This window comes from Ips typographus, linkage group LG1 (assembly GCF_016097725.1).
Source record: "Ips typographus isolate SLU linkage group LG1, UJ_Ityp_2.0, whole genome shotgun sequence".
In the NCBI taxonomy this organism is placed as follows: domain Eukaryota; kingdom Metazoa; phylum Arthropoda; class Insecta; order Coleoptera; family Curculionidae; genus Ips; species Ips typographus.
In genome coordinates, this window is record NC_138422.1 from 11,691,373 (window position 1) to 11,705,662 (window position 14,290).

Consider the following 14,290-nt stretch of genomic DNA (forward strand, 5'->3'; position numbering starts at 1 on the left):
TACAAACTACAGAACAAATTGCACTTAGACTAGTAACCAAGATTAGACATCCTCAAAACCCGCTACATAACCCAACCAACGAATTACTCTAGGAACGGACACAAATGACAAAAATAACAGAACGATTAACGAAACTAGAGGCAAAATGGAAAGGCAACCCCCACAACTGGACAATTATAAACCCCATCTCCCTCACAAGACCAAATAGACAATCTCGCTACGTCTTTCCTCAATATACTCTGTTGGAACATTTTACCTAAAAAAACGGACTAACTTTTAATTTTAACCTTTTCTTTGTAAAACATTATTTTTTTTTTTTACAAATATTTGTGTAGATACATTAGGGTTTGTTTCTGTAACATTGGCAGAAAGATCGGTAGGTCGATAGCCTTTTTCCTCGGAAATAAAGATTGTTTATATATATTATTATTATTATTATAAAAAACACCTTTTACCAACATATCCTGCCAAAATATTATTATACTAAGACTGATCAAACGCAAACGAGAACTGTACAGACTTTACATACAAACGCAAGACAATGAATTAAAGAGAAAACTTAACGAACTGAACAGGAACGTAACAACCTTAATAGACCAATACAGACAAGACAAATGGTTGGAGGCCTGCCAGGAAATCGAACATGACAACGGAAAAACATATTGGCAGAAAATAAAAAAACTGTCACGTTACAAAAAAAACAATCCACTTGCTATAATTAATGAAAATGGCTCAGAACAACACACAGACCAAGACAAAGCTGATGCATTTGCTAGACATTTTCAGAGGGCTTTTCAAACGTCTACCAATCCCAACTTCGACGACCAAAACTGGACTTTAGTGAATGACTGGTACGACAACTACTTTGACGACCGAATAGATTACAATATTCCACTAATCTCCGACAACGAGTATGACGAAGCACTTGCTCACTTAAAAAACACTGCACCTGGCATAGACAAAGTGAAAAGCAAACTACTAAAAAGCTTAACTCCTGAAACCCACAAACTCATACTAGACTCACTTAACGACTGCATCAAATCCAACACAATTCCGGATACATGGAAAACTGGTATAATAATACCCATTCCAAAACCTGGACTTGACAACACACAAACACCAAATTACAGACCCATCACACTACTTCCAGTACTTAGTAAACTGCTTGAACTTATTATTAAAAATAGACTTCAAGAACAGATCGGACATCATATACCACCATACCAATTTGGTTTTAAACCAAAGCACTCGACTATACACCCACTTTTCATCTTAACCAACAACATACAAACAACACACCTCAACAACAATAAATCGGCTTGTTTATTCAGGGAAAAAACTAAGCTTTTGACAGTGTTTGGCATAAGGGACTACTCTACAAACTACATAGACTTAGCACACCAAAATATCTACTTTACACTGTCAGAAACTTACTGGAAGACAGACAACTGCACGTTCGAATAGACAACACACTCTCCTTTTCCTTCAGCCCTGAGCAGGGATTACCGCAAGGTTCACCTCTCTCACCTTTACTCTATAATCTGTACTGCCATGACATATACAACCATAACAAGCAAGACAAAAATCAAATTGACAAAACAGCATACATATTACAATACGCAGACGACACTGCACTTATTGTTCATGACAAAACTACGACAAAAGCAGTTTTAAAACTACAATCATTTACTGACGACATCATGACATGGTTCTACAGATGGAGACTAACGCCCAACGCAACTAAAAACCAGCTTTTATTACTGAACCATCAAATAAAAAACGACTCACCAAACATAACCGCAGACGGACACACAACTGATCCCAATCAAGACGTAAAATACTTAGGGATAACACTGGACCAAAAACTAAAATTCACAAAACACCCTAAAAATGTCCGGACTGAAATTATTAAAAGAACAAAACACTTTAGGTCACTAACATACAAAAACAAAGGCATCAGTACCAAAACGGCAACTCAAATATACAAATCCATCTGTAGACCGGTCCTGGACTACGGACACTTACTTAGAGCAAACGCTACGGACAAGACTAAAAAATATACACAAATTACTGAACAGATTGCTCTAAGACTAATAACAAAAATACGACATCCTGCAAACCCACTACACAACCCATCCAACCAACTTCTCTACGAACGTACGAACATGACTAAAATAACTGACAGACTCATACAACTACAAACCAAGTGGAAAAATAACCCAAACAAATTCAAACCATTTACGTGATTATTGACAGCTACGTCACACTATTTTTGTCTGGTTTTCCTCATATATGCTTGTGCAATTCTTTCTTTTTCGATTCCGGATATTCCATCCAGAGTGTCCTTCCTTATCTTGGACACATTCAGAAGCTAAACATTTTGTTAAATCTTGCGGTCAACCATTGACATGCTTGTTTTTCTTCTATTATTATCAAAAAAAAAACACCTCAACCGCTTAACCAGTCCTGCTATACAACGATAATAGGAAGTACTACGTAAACAACATTACTTTATAAGAAAAATGTTAATTTGTTAATGATTTTACTAACTGAAGTATTGCGTTAGTGCGTACGTGCCATTCAGCTGCCACGCTCGTCATTGGTGCAACGGTAAAGTGCGTCAGTCTTTTGTTTTGGTGATTTATTGAGGGTACGTGCTTTAACTATTTTTTAATTACGTGTGCAGACGAGTTTTTGCTTTAACCTGAATATTGTAAATTTAATAATGCTAGTTTAACCCAATTTGATTCAGCGTTTTCAGGAATGTAGTTCTGAGAAACGATGCTCAATACTGGGACAAAAGACATTATTTTTTAGTGCCATGTTTTTGTAGTAGTTGAAATAGTGTTGCAAAAACTCTTACTATAAACAATAATTGTTTTTGGTCTTATGATTTATGTCTCTTTCAGAGTAAAAGAATTTTTCTGTGCGGTTCAAAGACAGTTGTGTGTGTGATTTTCCTGTCAACAAGATGCGAAAACATCTCCTATCTTTTAAACTAAGTAAGTAATTTATTCAGTTTGACTCGAAATGATTAGGAAAACGAACGTTTTCTGTCCTTGGCTGATTTTTTGATTTGCTGCCAAACAATCGGAAATAAACTTATAAATACGTTTTCAGTAAATAATAAGCTTTAGCCAGTTGTTGGACGCGGTTCATGTTTATTATTTAGTTGCGAAGAAAAGATAAACGTGACATGTTGCTTAAAATGTGGCAACCGGAAACTCTATTCTATATGTGCAAAGGATTGCTAGTTTACATATACATGTCGAGATTATGTACATAGATAATATTTTTCTCATTGACAAAAAAAAAGCCGTCCTATCTAAGTAGTATTATCGTATCCATTAACGATAAGGTTAGTAATTGCCTCGATATGCCTAAAAAATTGTAGTAGTTTGTGTTCTGTGCCAAAATGTGATTTTCTGGGTAGTGAGTAATTATCAGTGTGTTAGTTTGCGAGTCAGATAGTTGGTAAATCCATTATTCCACACCACAAGCAGATTGTCAAATTCGGGATAACACATTGGAGTGTGCGGAATTTGCGGTTATCTTAAAATCTGAAAATCAAAATATTTACGTTCGATAAGCGTTGAAGTTAATAAATTTATATGCCTAAAGTGAGTGTGTGAAACGATGACAATGAAACGGATTATTATCAAACCTTCACCTTTAGTCATAACTCCAGGTAAGATCGTTTAAATTACTTGGTTATTAAGTTAAAATTCGTCTTGTTTTAACAATTAAAAGATCGTACACTGAATCTAGAAGATAAATTGATTGATAAAGTTTGAGAATATTGATTATTAGTCAGACTACTTTTTTACAAACTTACTTTGTTCTACAACATTTGTGTAAATGTCCAGTGATTAATTTGTGATTGGTCAAAAAAAGCCGCTTTCAGCTTGCTGTTTTTTCTTGATCAATAACAAACAACCAACGATTGCTGTGATTAACGCAAATATACTGCGCATATAGCATGAACAATGCTGTGACTGTGCTTGACTGAATGTTTATAAGTATAATAACTAATAGCTAAGGTAATTGTATTATACTATTACAGATTACGACGATTTAAACAATAGACGAAATAATTATTTAACGTGCTAGTTAACGTATTGATTGATCCTGATAGCAAGATGGATGAATTTATTAATCAAATACATTTCTCGGACGAAAGATTTTCTGGAAAAACCTCAAGGCAATTTGAATATTTCACATTTAATTTTTTAAGTAAACTGGCATTTGCAAAAGGAATTTTAATAGTACATATTTTATGATATTTGACAAAACACAGAATAAGGCACCATTTGAATAAATGGTCATTTTTGATGTGTTTTGCCACAAAAATAGTAATTTTGTCAAACTCAGAATAATGTAGTTCAAACTATTCTTATTTAAAACTATGACAATTTTTTTAATTAGTAACCTTTAAAATTTATATTTATTGCTAATCTTAGTGGAGTAGTAATAAGAGTTTAATTAAAGCTATGTTTATGGTAAAAAAAGTGAATAACATAATATAACTGTGGTATATTATGTTGTGGTAATAATATACAGAAATACAGATGTGGTAGAAAAATCTATCATAAGGAAAACCGTGTAACGACGTACATGGGGTCTTTCACCCCGCGTGGTCACCTGGATCTACACTGCAATAATAAGACCTATGTTAACGTACGGAGCCATTGCATGGGGACCGAAGGTTCTACAAGCAACGGCTATCGGAAAATGACATCAAATTCAGCGAATGGCTTGTTTAAACCTCACAAGAGCCATGAGAACACCAATCGCGGCAATGGAATTAATTACTGGTCTGACCCCTCTGGACCTGTACGTTAAGGAGGTTGCGTTAATGGCCATGTTACGATTGCGCACGGCTGGTGTAAACCCCGCAGTAGGAGCAGGTCAATTGAGGCTAAGCCTATGGCGAGAAGCACTCACTGCAGGCAGCCAGTGATGCAATTGAACCCAGATTTGTGTTTAACAAAATACAAATAAAACAGAACACAGAGTCAGATGCTGCAAATGCAATACGTATTTACACAGACGGCTCAAAAACCAAAGAAGGCTCAAGATGTGGAGTTTACTCTACTAGGTCACTAAGCCTAAGGATTAAGTGGGGAATGGGAAAAAATACCAGCGTGGTTCAAACGGAACTGGCTTCAAAAGAACTAACCAGAAAAGGTATTTCTGACAAAAACATAATAATCTGCACGGACAGTAGACAAGCCCTATTAGCCTATTAGCCCTGAACAGACAACGTGTTACCTCAGGGCTAGTACTAGAGTGCCACCAAGATTTAGCTAACGCCTCGGTAAAAGGGAACGATAGGAGCAAAGGTAATCGCATTGCCGACTCTTTAGCCAGGGTAGCGGCTGGACTAAAAATTTTAGGACCCAGAACACCTACGGTCTGATGACTTCGACAATTGCGGAACTAGCCAAACGCTACACCCATGCTCAATCCCTAAAGAGATGGGATGGAATCAAAGGATGCAGTCTTGCCAGGATCACTCTGGGTGACCCTGGGAAGCTGGCGCCGAAGAAACATTTGGCGATGACCAGGAAAAACCTACGTTTAACAGTAGGATTTCTGACTGGCCACTGTCAACTAAGGAAACACCTCCATAATATTGGGCTAGTGGACACACCTCTATGCAGGATGTGTGAACAGGAAGATGAAACTGTCGGGCATGTCTTATGCGAGTGTCCGGAGTTATCGTCAATAAGAGAGTGTGTGTTCGGTGAGTCTTGGCCTACACCTGCCGACATAAAAGAGATGTCCCCTAGTGACCTGTCCACCTTCCTGGGAAAGGCAAGATGGACGCTGACCTAGGAGGACAACTCGGGAGGATGTACAATGGGTCACATGTGGCCTAAGTGCTGTGGGTCTACACTCACCCTCCCCACTCTACAGATACAGAACCGTGTAACGAACAGAGATACAATAGTAATTGCGTACAAAAAAGACAGAAAATATCAAATCACAAAATTGTCAGTGTTTTGTTAACTATTCTAATAAGGATTTGAAAAAAGTAATATAGTAACACATAGCCAACCATTTTGCTCTATCTTCAATACTGTCTGTCTGATAGCCTTCTAAACATTGAAATTTCCAATGTTTAACTATCATTATCTTGAAAACGACAACATTTAGAGAGAAATCTCCAAAAACCTTTTTCACGAATATACAGAGTGTAAAAATTATTTTTAAAACGTAACTTTATATTTTACTGACATTTTCATTAATCAAATTTCAGAAATGTTGATCGTTTTCGTGGATTTCTGTACCTTCACAGTGGCGAGAGTACGGGATACTCAACTCAAAACCCATAAACCTATTAAAAACTATTTTTTTCAAAATCACAGTTAATTTGTTAATTAGAGACCTAAATATTACAATCCCCTTGTCAAAATTTCAAAAATTCTTTTCTTGGTAAATAATTATTTACTAGGTAGTCACAAATAAGAAAAAGTCAAAAACAGCCGTAAATTTTTCATTAAATCCATCCACAGCTTGGTGAATGCGCATTATTCAGTTTTTTTTTTAAATCACAAAAGAAGAAACCACATCAAAATGTATACAATTACTAACTTACTTCAAACTCTTATCAGTTGATTAAATAATCATTGAAAACATGTTATTAGGGACGCAAAATATTTACAACACAGACAATTATTACCTAGATAGGTAAAATAATGTAACCAAATTTGTGATAATTGAAATTATCATAATCCATTTACGGCGTGATGTTGAAAATATTATTATGTGCAGGCCAGATTGTGCTTTAACCATTTTATTGTTCAACTTTAGTAGCCGTTTTCCCCGTGTATGGTTATTATAACCGCATCCGATTTAAACTAAGACTGGTTAATCGAATACGAAATTAGTTTAGTCGGCCGTGATTTTTCTAAGCCAGTTGCTGTGATTTTTAGTTACCAGTTTACCTGCAACGGTTAGTGTTTAGAATTTAAGGAAAATGGGAACTTTTAGAAAAAGAGTGGTACGACCTACGTCACTACGATTTACTCGAGAAGGTGAGTTTACAAGTCGAATTTAATTAAGGTAGATAATCTAGTAATTATTTTAGAATCAAGTTAATGTTGAGTAATTGTTTTGCATTTAATTACTAGATCACTTAGTTTAACAGAGTGCCACAAACGGTAAGAGATACGGAGTTGATTAAACTATGACAAAATTTGGAATTTAATTATATGCCGTATAAATTTTGAAAATTTCTATTACTTCCGAAGAAAAAAACTTGAAAATTATTTGTTGTTGCACTCATGCTTTTTATTCCAAATGATAAAAACTGATTTTTTAGTTTGTGGAATAGCCCTATTTATTGAAACTACAGATATTTGTATGCTAATAAAAATGTATGAAATTTTCCAATAGAAATCAGTCAGATCCATCATAGACGCAAAATCTACTTAACACATTATCAGGTTTTATTGTTTATTTACCTTTTCGAATTATACACAAATCTTTGCTTTGCATATAACCACAACAATTGCTAGTCACGGGACCAATCACGAGAACTGCTTTATTTGTTTAAAACTTTGTGCGTTTCCTAATTTTTACCAGACATAAGATGTAAATTCACTCTAAACGTTCATCTGTCTATCTGTCTGAGTTAAAAACGTATTTAACAAAATTTTACTAATACGAAAACAGAATTAAAAAATGTTTCTTCAATCAATAAATGCTCACATTGTGGTAAACTGCCAATAACATACATATTTTGAGTTGTTGTTAGTTTGGGACAATTTGACTACAGTTACAACTAGCCCTTCTAACATGCAATAAAATACATGAAATGGAAACTAAACCTACAGGAGCAAATCAGAATTAATCCGCTCGCAAATAATAATATCGTGTTTACACACAACACTTTAACTAGGATTAAATAGAGCAATTTCGAAGCGATTCCCTCTGCTCGACTGGATTAGAGCTAGCTCCAGGGGGTCGGTTTAATTGAATTATTTCGGGCTTCCGAGAGTCGTGTATGGAAACATCAAAACAAATCCGCTAACTCTCGGATTTCATTTTGTTTCGATGGCTAAAAAAGGGATTCAATTCCTGCTGTGAGCGACAAACATATTAAAGTGTGTCCTGGAATTATTAATTGATTCGAATTACTAACATGAGTTTTTATTGTTTTGAAGAACGTTGCTTTTGAACAGAAGGAGGACTTGCCAAGTAAATTTAATCATCGATTTTAAAACGATAAATAAACCCTATGTCTCCTATACAGGGTGTCCCTAAAATATCCGAATAAAATGCTACCACAATTTTGAGGCCTATATGATGTGTAGTAGTGGATAATGTTGTTAATAATTAGCGTATTGCTTCATTCTATTGTTAGTATTTGCATGTTTAGTTGGCCTCCCTATACATTCTGATTATTATACCGGGTAAAAAGAAAAACAAACCTTGTTTTTTAGAAAAATGGCATTAATCAGTATGCAAGTTTTAATTGCTCTATTTATTTCACTATGTTCTCAACTAGTAACAAATAAGGATGAATTAAAAATGATGAACCCTACTTTCGTCTTGCAAAAGTATAAAATCTGTAACAGTCTCTGTAGATATTTGTATTATAATGACCAAACTAAGTACTTCAGTTTATTCCATTAACTGTTTCAGTAAACCAGTATTAAATATTCACAAATCAGGTTGATAAACAGAAGTATTTAAATCATTAGCGAGTTTTATTGGTTGTTTGATTTTTTTGCCTAGATTTACGTTTGTTACGCTTTCAATAACAGTGTTAGAAACAAGTCACGGGATATTCAATCACGAGAACACGTTTGTTTGTCCACGTTTTTGTTGTTTGTTTGGTAATAATTGTTTCAGTCACAAATCTTGAAAAATAATGACAAAACTGTTAATCCTTTAAGCACACTGCGATGATATATGGGGTTCAATTTTGATTGTATGTATACCTAAATCATAATATTTGTTATAGTTAGTTAACTTACTTATAAGGTTAGTGTATTCAAGTTCGATATGTTTAAGTAATTTTAATTAAATATGAGACTGAATATAGGAAGAAGGTCCAGTTTTCAAAGTTAAAATTAGTAAAGGGTTTTTACTTATTTTGAAGCAGGAACAAGTAGAACTAAATACATTTTAAAACTTTAATCTCAAAAACTTCAACAGTATACAGAGTGTGGTTTTTCCGATGTTTGGTGAAGGTTTCTTGGAAACTATCAGACTTACAAAGTTGGTTAAATGGGGAAAGAATTGCAGTTATAGAAGACAAATTCAAATCCGTTTTTCGTTTTTTGAAAAAAAAAACAGATAGTTTGAAAAATCAGATTTCTATTAGTTGACATATGACAGACACATTCGTTTCTTAATGGAAAGAATAGTCAAAAATAACATTTCTAAAAAAGTATTTTTCAAGCTTTGTAACAAATATAATAATTTTTTTAAAAATGACAAAATTGATTATACGTTGTATGTATGTATTAAACAAAAAAGTGACCAAAAACAAAAAAAAATATAAAAACTGATGAAAAAAATTAACCTCTAAAAAAATCCGAAATCTATAATATAATAACCATTTAGAATTAGAATCCTACAACATTCCTATAGTATCCAATCATCAATCAATTAATCAGGTTTTCACCCTATTTTTTGTTTGTGAATAATTTGTGCGAGACTGACCAACTTGTTCATTTTTAATTAAACAGCTTCAGTGGCAATTCATATAATACTTCTCTTGAACAGTGAATTTAATTCTTTTTTAACCGCTGCCACTCAAAATTATTACCGATTTAAATTTTAGCGAAACAAAGAGCTTTTAATGGCTTTTCGCTCTTGAGCTTCCTGCGTAATATAAAACTGAACGGTCGATGTGGGCTCAATTTTTGATTTAGTTTTTTCAGATATGAACGTATCGACCCAATTTTTAATTCATTGCCCGATTTCAATTTTGTTGGCGTTCAGATATTCTAGTTCGTTTTAATGATTGTTTTGCATTGTCGAGTAATTGTATTTTATAGAGGTAGAAATATTTTAAAGGTGGAATTTAACCATTTCAGGCTATTTTAAATTATAATAATAATTCATGCTTAACCGTCGTTTACTTTGAAATGAAAATGATTAAAAGATAAAATAGTGTCGTTTCGAGCGCAAACAAATTTATTTGTACACGTCCAGGGACCCTTTCTTTATTCAACGTGGCATTTCAAAGCCTCCGGCTCAAACAATGCTACAACGTTTCAACAATAGCGCAATATTCCATTCGAACCATCATCAGGACTATTCATCGGTTTACGTTGTCGCCAGATACAATGGTCGTTGTAATTAAGAACCCGAACGCGGTTTATGATTACATTTTTTTTATTTACGCTCCCGTAAGTTTGAGTATTAATCTAATCTAACATTGAAACCCTTCTGAGACAAAATAAAAATTTGCCACAAATTGTAACTTTTTTATTTGAATTCCTATCAATTTTGCTAAACCGCCATTAGAAACGGGATAAAAAATTCTACAATATGAACCAAAACTCACCTCTCTAGCTCCTCACGTTACCGAGATATTAAACCTAAAAAAGTACTTAAAAAAAGACTCCTAATATCCTCCCAATTTTTTTGAAAAATGAAAAATTGTAAAGTGTTTTTTTTTGTACTTAGTTCACCTAATTTGGGGTTCTTTGGTATAAATATGTCTTTTGCATTGGAACCCGTCTGAGACAAAATAAAAATTAGCCAAAAATACACTTTTTACCAAAATTGTAATTATTTCAATTTTTGGAAGGTTATAACTTTTTTATTTGAATTCTTATCAATTTCTCTAAACCGCCATTAGAAACGGGATAAAAAATTCTACAATATGAGCCAAAACTCACCTCTCTAGCTCCTCACGTTATCGAGATATTGAATCTAAAAAAGTACTTAAAAAAGACTCCTAATATCCTCCCAATTTTTTTGAAAAATGAAAAATTGTAAAGTGTTTTTTTTTGTACTTAGTTCACCTAATTTGGGGTTCTTTGGTATAAATATGTCTTTTGCATTGGAACCCGTCTGAGACAAAATAAAAATTAGCCAAAAATACACTTTTTACCAAAATTGTAATTATTTCAATTTTTGGAAGGTTATAACTTTTTTATTTGAATTCTTATCAATTTCTCTAAACCGCCATTAGAAACGGGATAAAAAATTCTATAATATGAGCCAAAACTCACCTCTCTAGCTCCTCACGTTATCGAGATATTGAATCTAAAAAAGTACTTAAAAAAGACTCCTAATATCCTCCCATTCTTTCAATTTTTTTGAAAAATGAAAAATTGTAAAGTGTTTTTTTTTTGTACTTATTTCACCTAATTTGAGGTCCTTTGGTATAAATATGCCGTTTGCTGTGCATTGGAACCCTTCTGAGACAAAATAAAAATTAGCCAAAAATGCACTTTTCACCAAAATTGTAATTATTTCAATTTTTGGAAGGTTATAACTTTTTTATTTGAATTCTTATCAATTTCTCTAAACCGCCATTAGAAAAAAGATAAAAAATACTACAAAATGAGCCAAAACTCATCTCTCTAGCTCCTCACATTACCGAGATATTAAACCTAAAAAAGTACTTAAAAAAGACTCCTAATATCCTCCCATTCTTTCAATTTTTTTGAAAAATGAAAAATTGTAAAGTGTTTTTTTTTTGTACTTATTTCACCTAATTTGGGGTTCTTTGGTATAAATATGCCCTTTGCATTGGAACCCGTCTGAGACAAAATAAAAATTAGCCAAAAATGCACTTTTCACCAAAATTGTAATTATTTCAATTTTTGGAAGGTTATAACTTTTTTATTTGAATTCTTATCAATTTCTCTAAACCGCCATTAGAAAAAAGATAAATGATACTTCAAAATGAGCCAAAACACGCCTCTCTAACTCCTCACATTACCGAGATATTGAATCTTAAAAAGTACTAAAAAAAGACCTCCATTCTTTGAATTTTTCAAGTGCTTTTTTTACTTAATTTAAGGTCCTTTGGTATAAATATGCCATTTACTGTGCAGTGGAATTTAACTTGACATTGGTTTAGGAGCCAATAATAGTTTGAGCTGTAGTATTGCAGTGTATTATATTATACAGGGATGGAAAATAATCTTTGTACATTTTCAAACCACATTTTTTCAAAATATTCGTTATCTACACCTGACGTCACAGGTCGTGGGCACCTTTATTGACACTGAAAGTTTCTATTAGCTTCCTACATAAAGGGGAAAAATACACAATTTTCCGGAAAAGTTGCAAGACACCTACTTGCGTTACGTGAAAAGTATATTTTAGACGTGGTATTATGCATTCTAAATCGATTCGAACGGTGTTTTCGTGTTATGCAAGGAAATTGCCTCATCGAAATTCTCAATCAGAATATAGTATAGAATAACCTGAAGTGATGTTGTTCTGTTCCGTATAAATGTCCAATAAAAAATTTATAAAATCATATTGGATTTTCCTCGAAAGTAGACTTATTTTCACTATTAGAACAGATAATTTGATGGTTATAAATAATTTTCTTTCGCACACAAATAATCTTAAAAATAAAAAATTAACTGATCACACAGACGCAAGCAATATCAAAGAAACGACGTTGATAGTTGACACTTCCCAAACAACGCTTAAATGATGATTCATAATTAGCTGAATTACAATTCCAGGCCAAAACATCCCACGCATAATTTATTAAGCTATGATACACATTTTCATATCAGCCAGTCCACGATAATTGTTTATTTAAACTTTTAAACCGACTGCGTAATGCTGTTCAATATTTTCATTTTGGATCGGGAAAAATTAAATTTAAAGCCAGCATTATAATGCACAAACACTACCATTACGATTCGGTTTCCGCACAAAATAATCGAAACTGTAATTGAATTCAAACGGCTACTAACTCAAGAACAAACTGGACTCGTGTTTATTTGTTGTAAAAGCATTCCCCACTGAAAAGCATAATCAGATACGAACTAGCCATTATACTGAACAGCTTTGTTAGTTAGTTTTGAAACTTTAAATTGAGTAGTTGCTTCCGGAATGGGAAAACTAATTTAAATTTCTAAAAGTTACGTGCCCAGCTTGAAATTTTTCGCTGTGCCTTTGTTCGTCTTTAGCTGCTAAACTTTTAATAGAAGCGTAATCAAGTGCATATGGAGCGACAAAGCAAAGGGTTCCAAGTTGGTAGTAGTCATTTTGTATTAAAATCAAAATTTATCTACAAAATCCATCTACATCAGCAGACTGTTAAAAGTGATGTCTTTATCATAGAAGTTATTCAGTTATTGTTCCTTGCTAATGTATGGTTCATTTTTTTCCCTTGGCGGTTACGTCATCAAGTGCTCCGCCATATTGAAATTTACGCACGTCGTTTATTACAAGCTAGGCTATCCATCTTTTTAATCACCTGTTTGGACGTTGCCGTATTGACAAATTCCTCCTTTAAACCTTACAATATGTATCTTTCATTAAGCAATTATAAATGAAAAGGAGAAAACATTATTGTTTTGAAAAAAAACATTCTAAGAATCTCACATGTTTTGCATGCAATAAATGCTTTTTTTTTTCGAAATCTGTATAATTCATCGGTCCGTTTATTACTGCAACAAACAATACACCAGGTTCACATCTGCTCGTGGAAGATGTGGCAACATAGGGCACAGTCCCAACTGACAGTCGGCTAAACATTCTAAACAACATTTTGAGGTTAGGAATTTTAAAAAGTTGAAAAACACCAAAAACTACAAACAGAAGAAATAAAAACTTAATTTAGGGTTGTTTAAGTTTATTAATTAGTGTTGTTATTGCGAGACCTTCGTAGAATTCAAGATTTTTCTTCACCAAACTGGAAAACTTGCAACATTTGGTGGTAAACAAAGGCGGAAGGTTCCAATCAAACTTTGGCTTGGGAACAACAACCACATTCAATTTAAATTATCTGGAAAGAACATCACAGATAGGTGCATTCAAACGAGTCATTAACAGCCCAATACCAACGTTTCAAGAATTATTCCATAAAATTTGCAAGAAAGGAAAGGCAATGTGTGTACACTGGGGACTATTAAATCCTAAAGCAGTGTTTTAACTTATAACAGAATTGTTGGTGTTTTAAGAATTTGCTTCTTGGTTTTGTGATATAAATTGCTTATTTATTTTGTAAATTTACCCAGCATTAAATACATATCAATTTGGTTTTGTTTTGTGATTTATTTAACATGTTTTTTCAATTTCAGTTCAATTTATTGTAAGAGCAGGTAGGTACCTCAGTTAAAGAAAT

At 33.3% G+C, this 14,290-nt stretch overlaps 1 protein-coding gene and 1 long non-coding RNA gene across 7 annotated transcripts in view; one reads left to right on the forward strand and one right to left on the reverse strand.

Annotated features, from left to right (window-relative positions):
* Nucleotides 1–2,598: 2,598 nt before the first annotated feature.
* Pde11 (Phosphodiesterase 11) overlaps nucleotides 2,599–14,290 on the forward strand; it is a 122,415-nt gene continuing 110,723 nt past the window's right edge. For 2 of the 6 annotated variants that reach the window (XM_081984519.1, XM_081984553.1), the window contains exon 1: nucleotides 3,439–3,688. In XM_081984519.1, coding sequence (XP_081840645.1) covers nucleotides 3,637–3,688 — 52 coding nt within the window. In that variant the 5' untranslated portion in view covers nucleotides 3,439–3,636. Of the gene's footprint in view, nucleotides 2,651–2,909; nucleotides 3,003–3,438; nucleotides 3,689–6,804; nucleotides 7,041–14,290 lie in introns of those variants that run through there. The other 4 variants (XM_081984536.1, XM_081984568.1, XM_081984509.1 and 1 more) reach the window with 4 other exon arrangements.
* On the reverse strand, nucleotides 3,421–4,298 carry LOC145732446 (uncharacterized). The gene is made up of 3 exons (XR_014179013.1): nucleotides 3,836–4,298; nucleotides 3,671–3,764; nucleotides 3,421–3,560 (listed from the first exon to the last, which is right to left on the reverse strand). It is a non-coding gene; the product is annotated as an uncharacterized LOC145732446 (long non-coding RNA).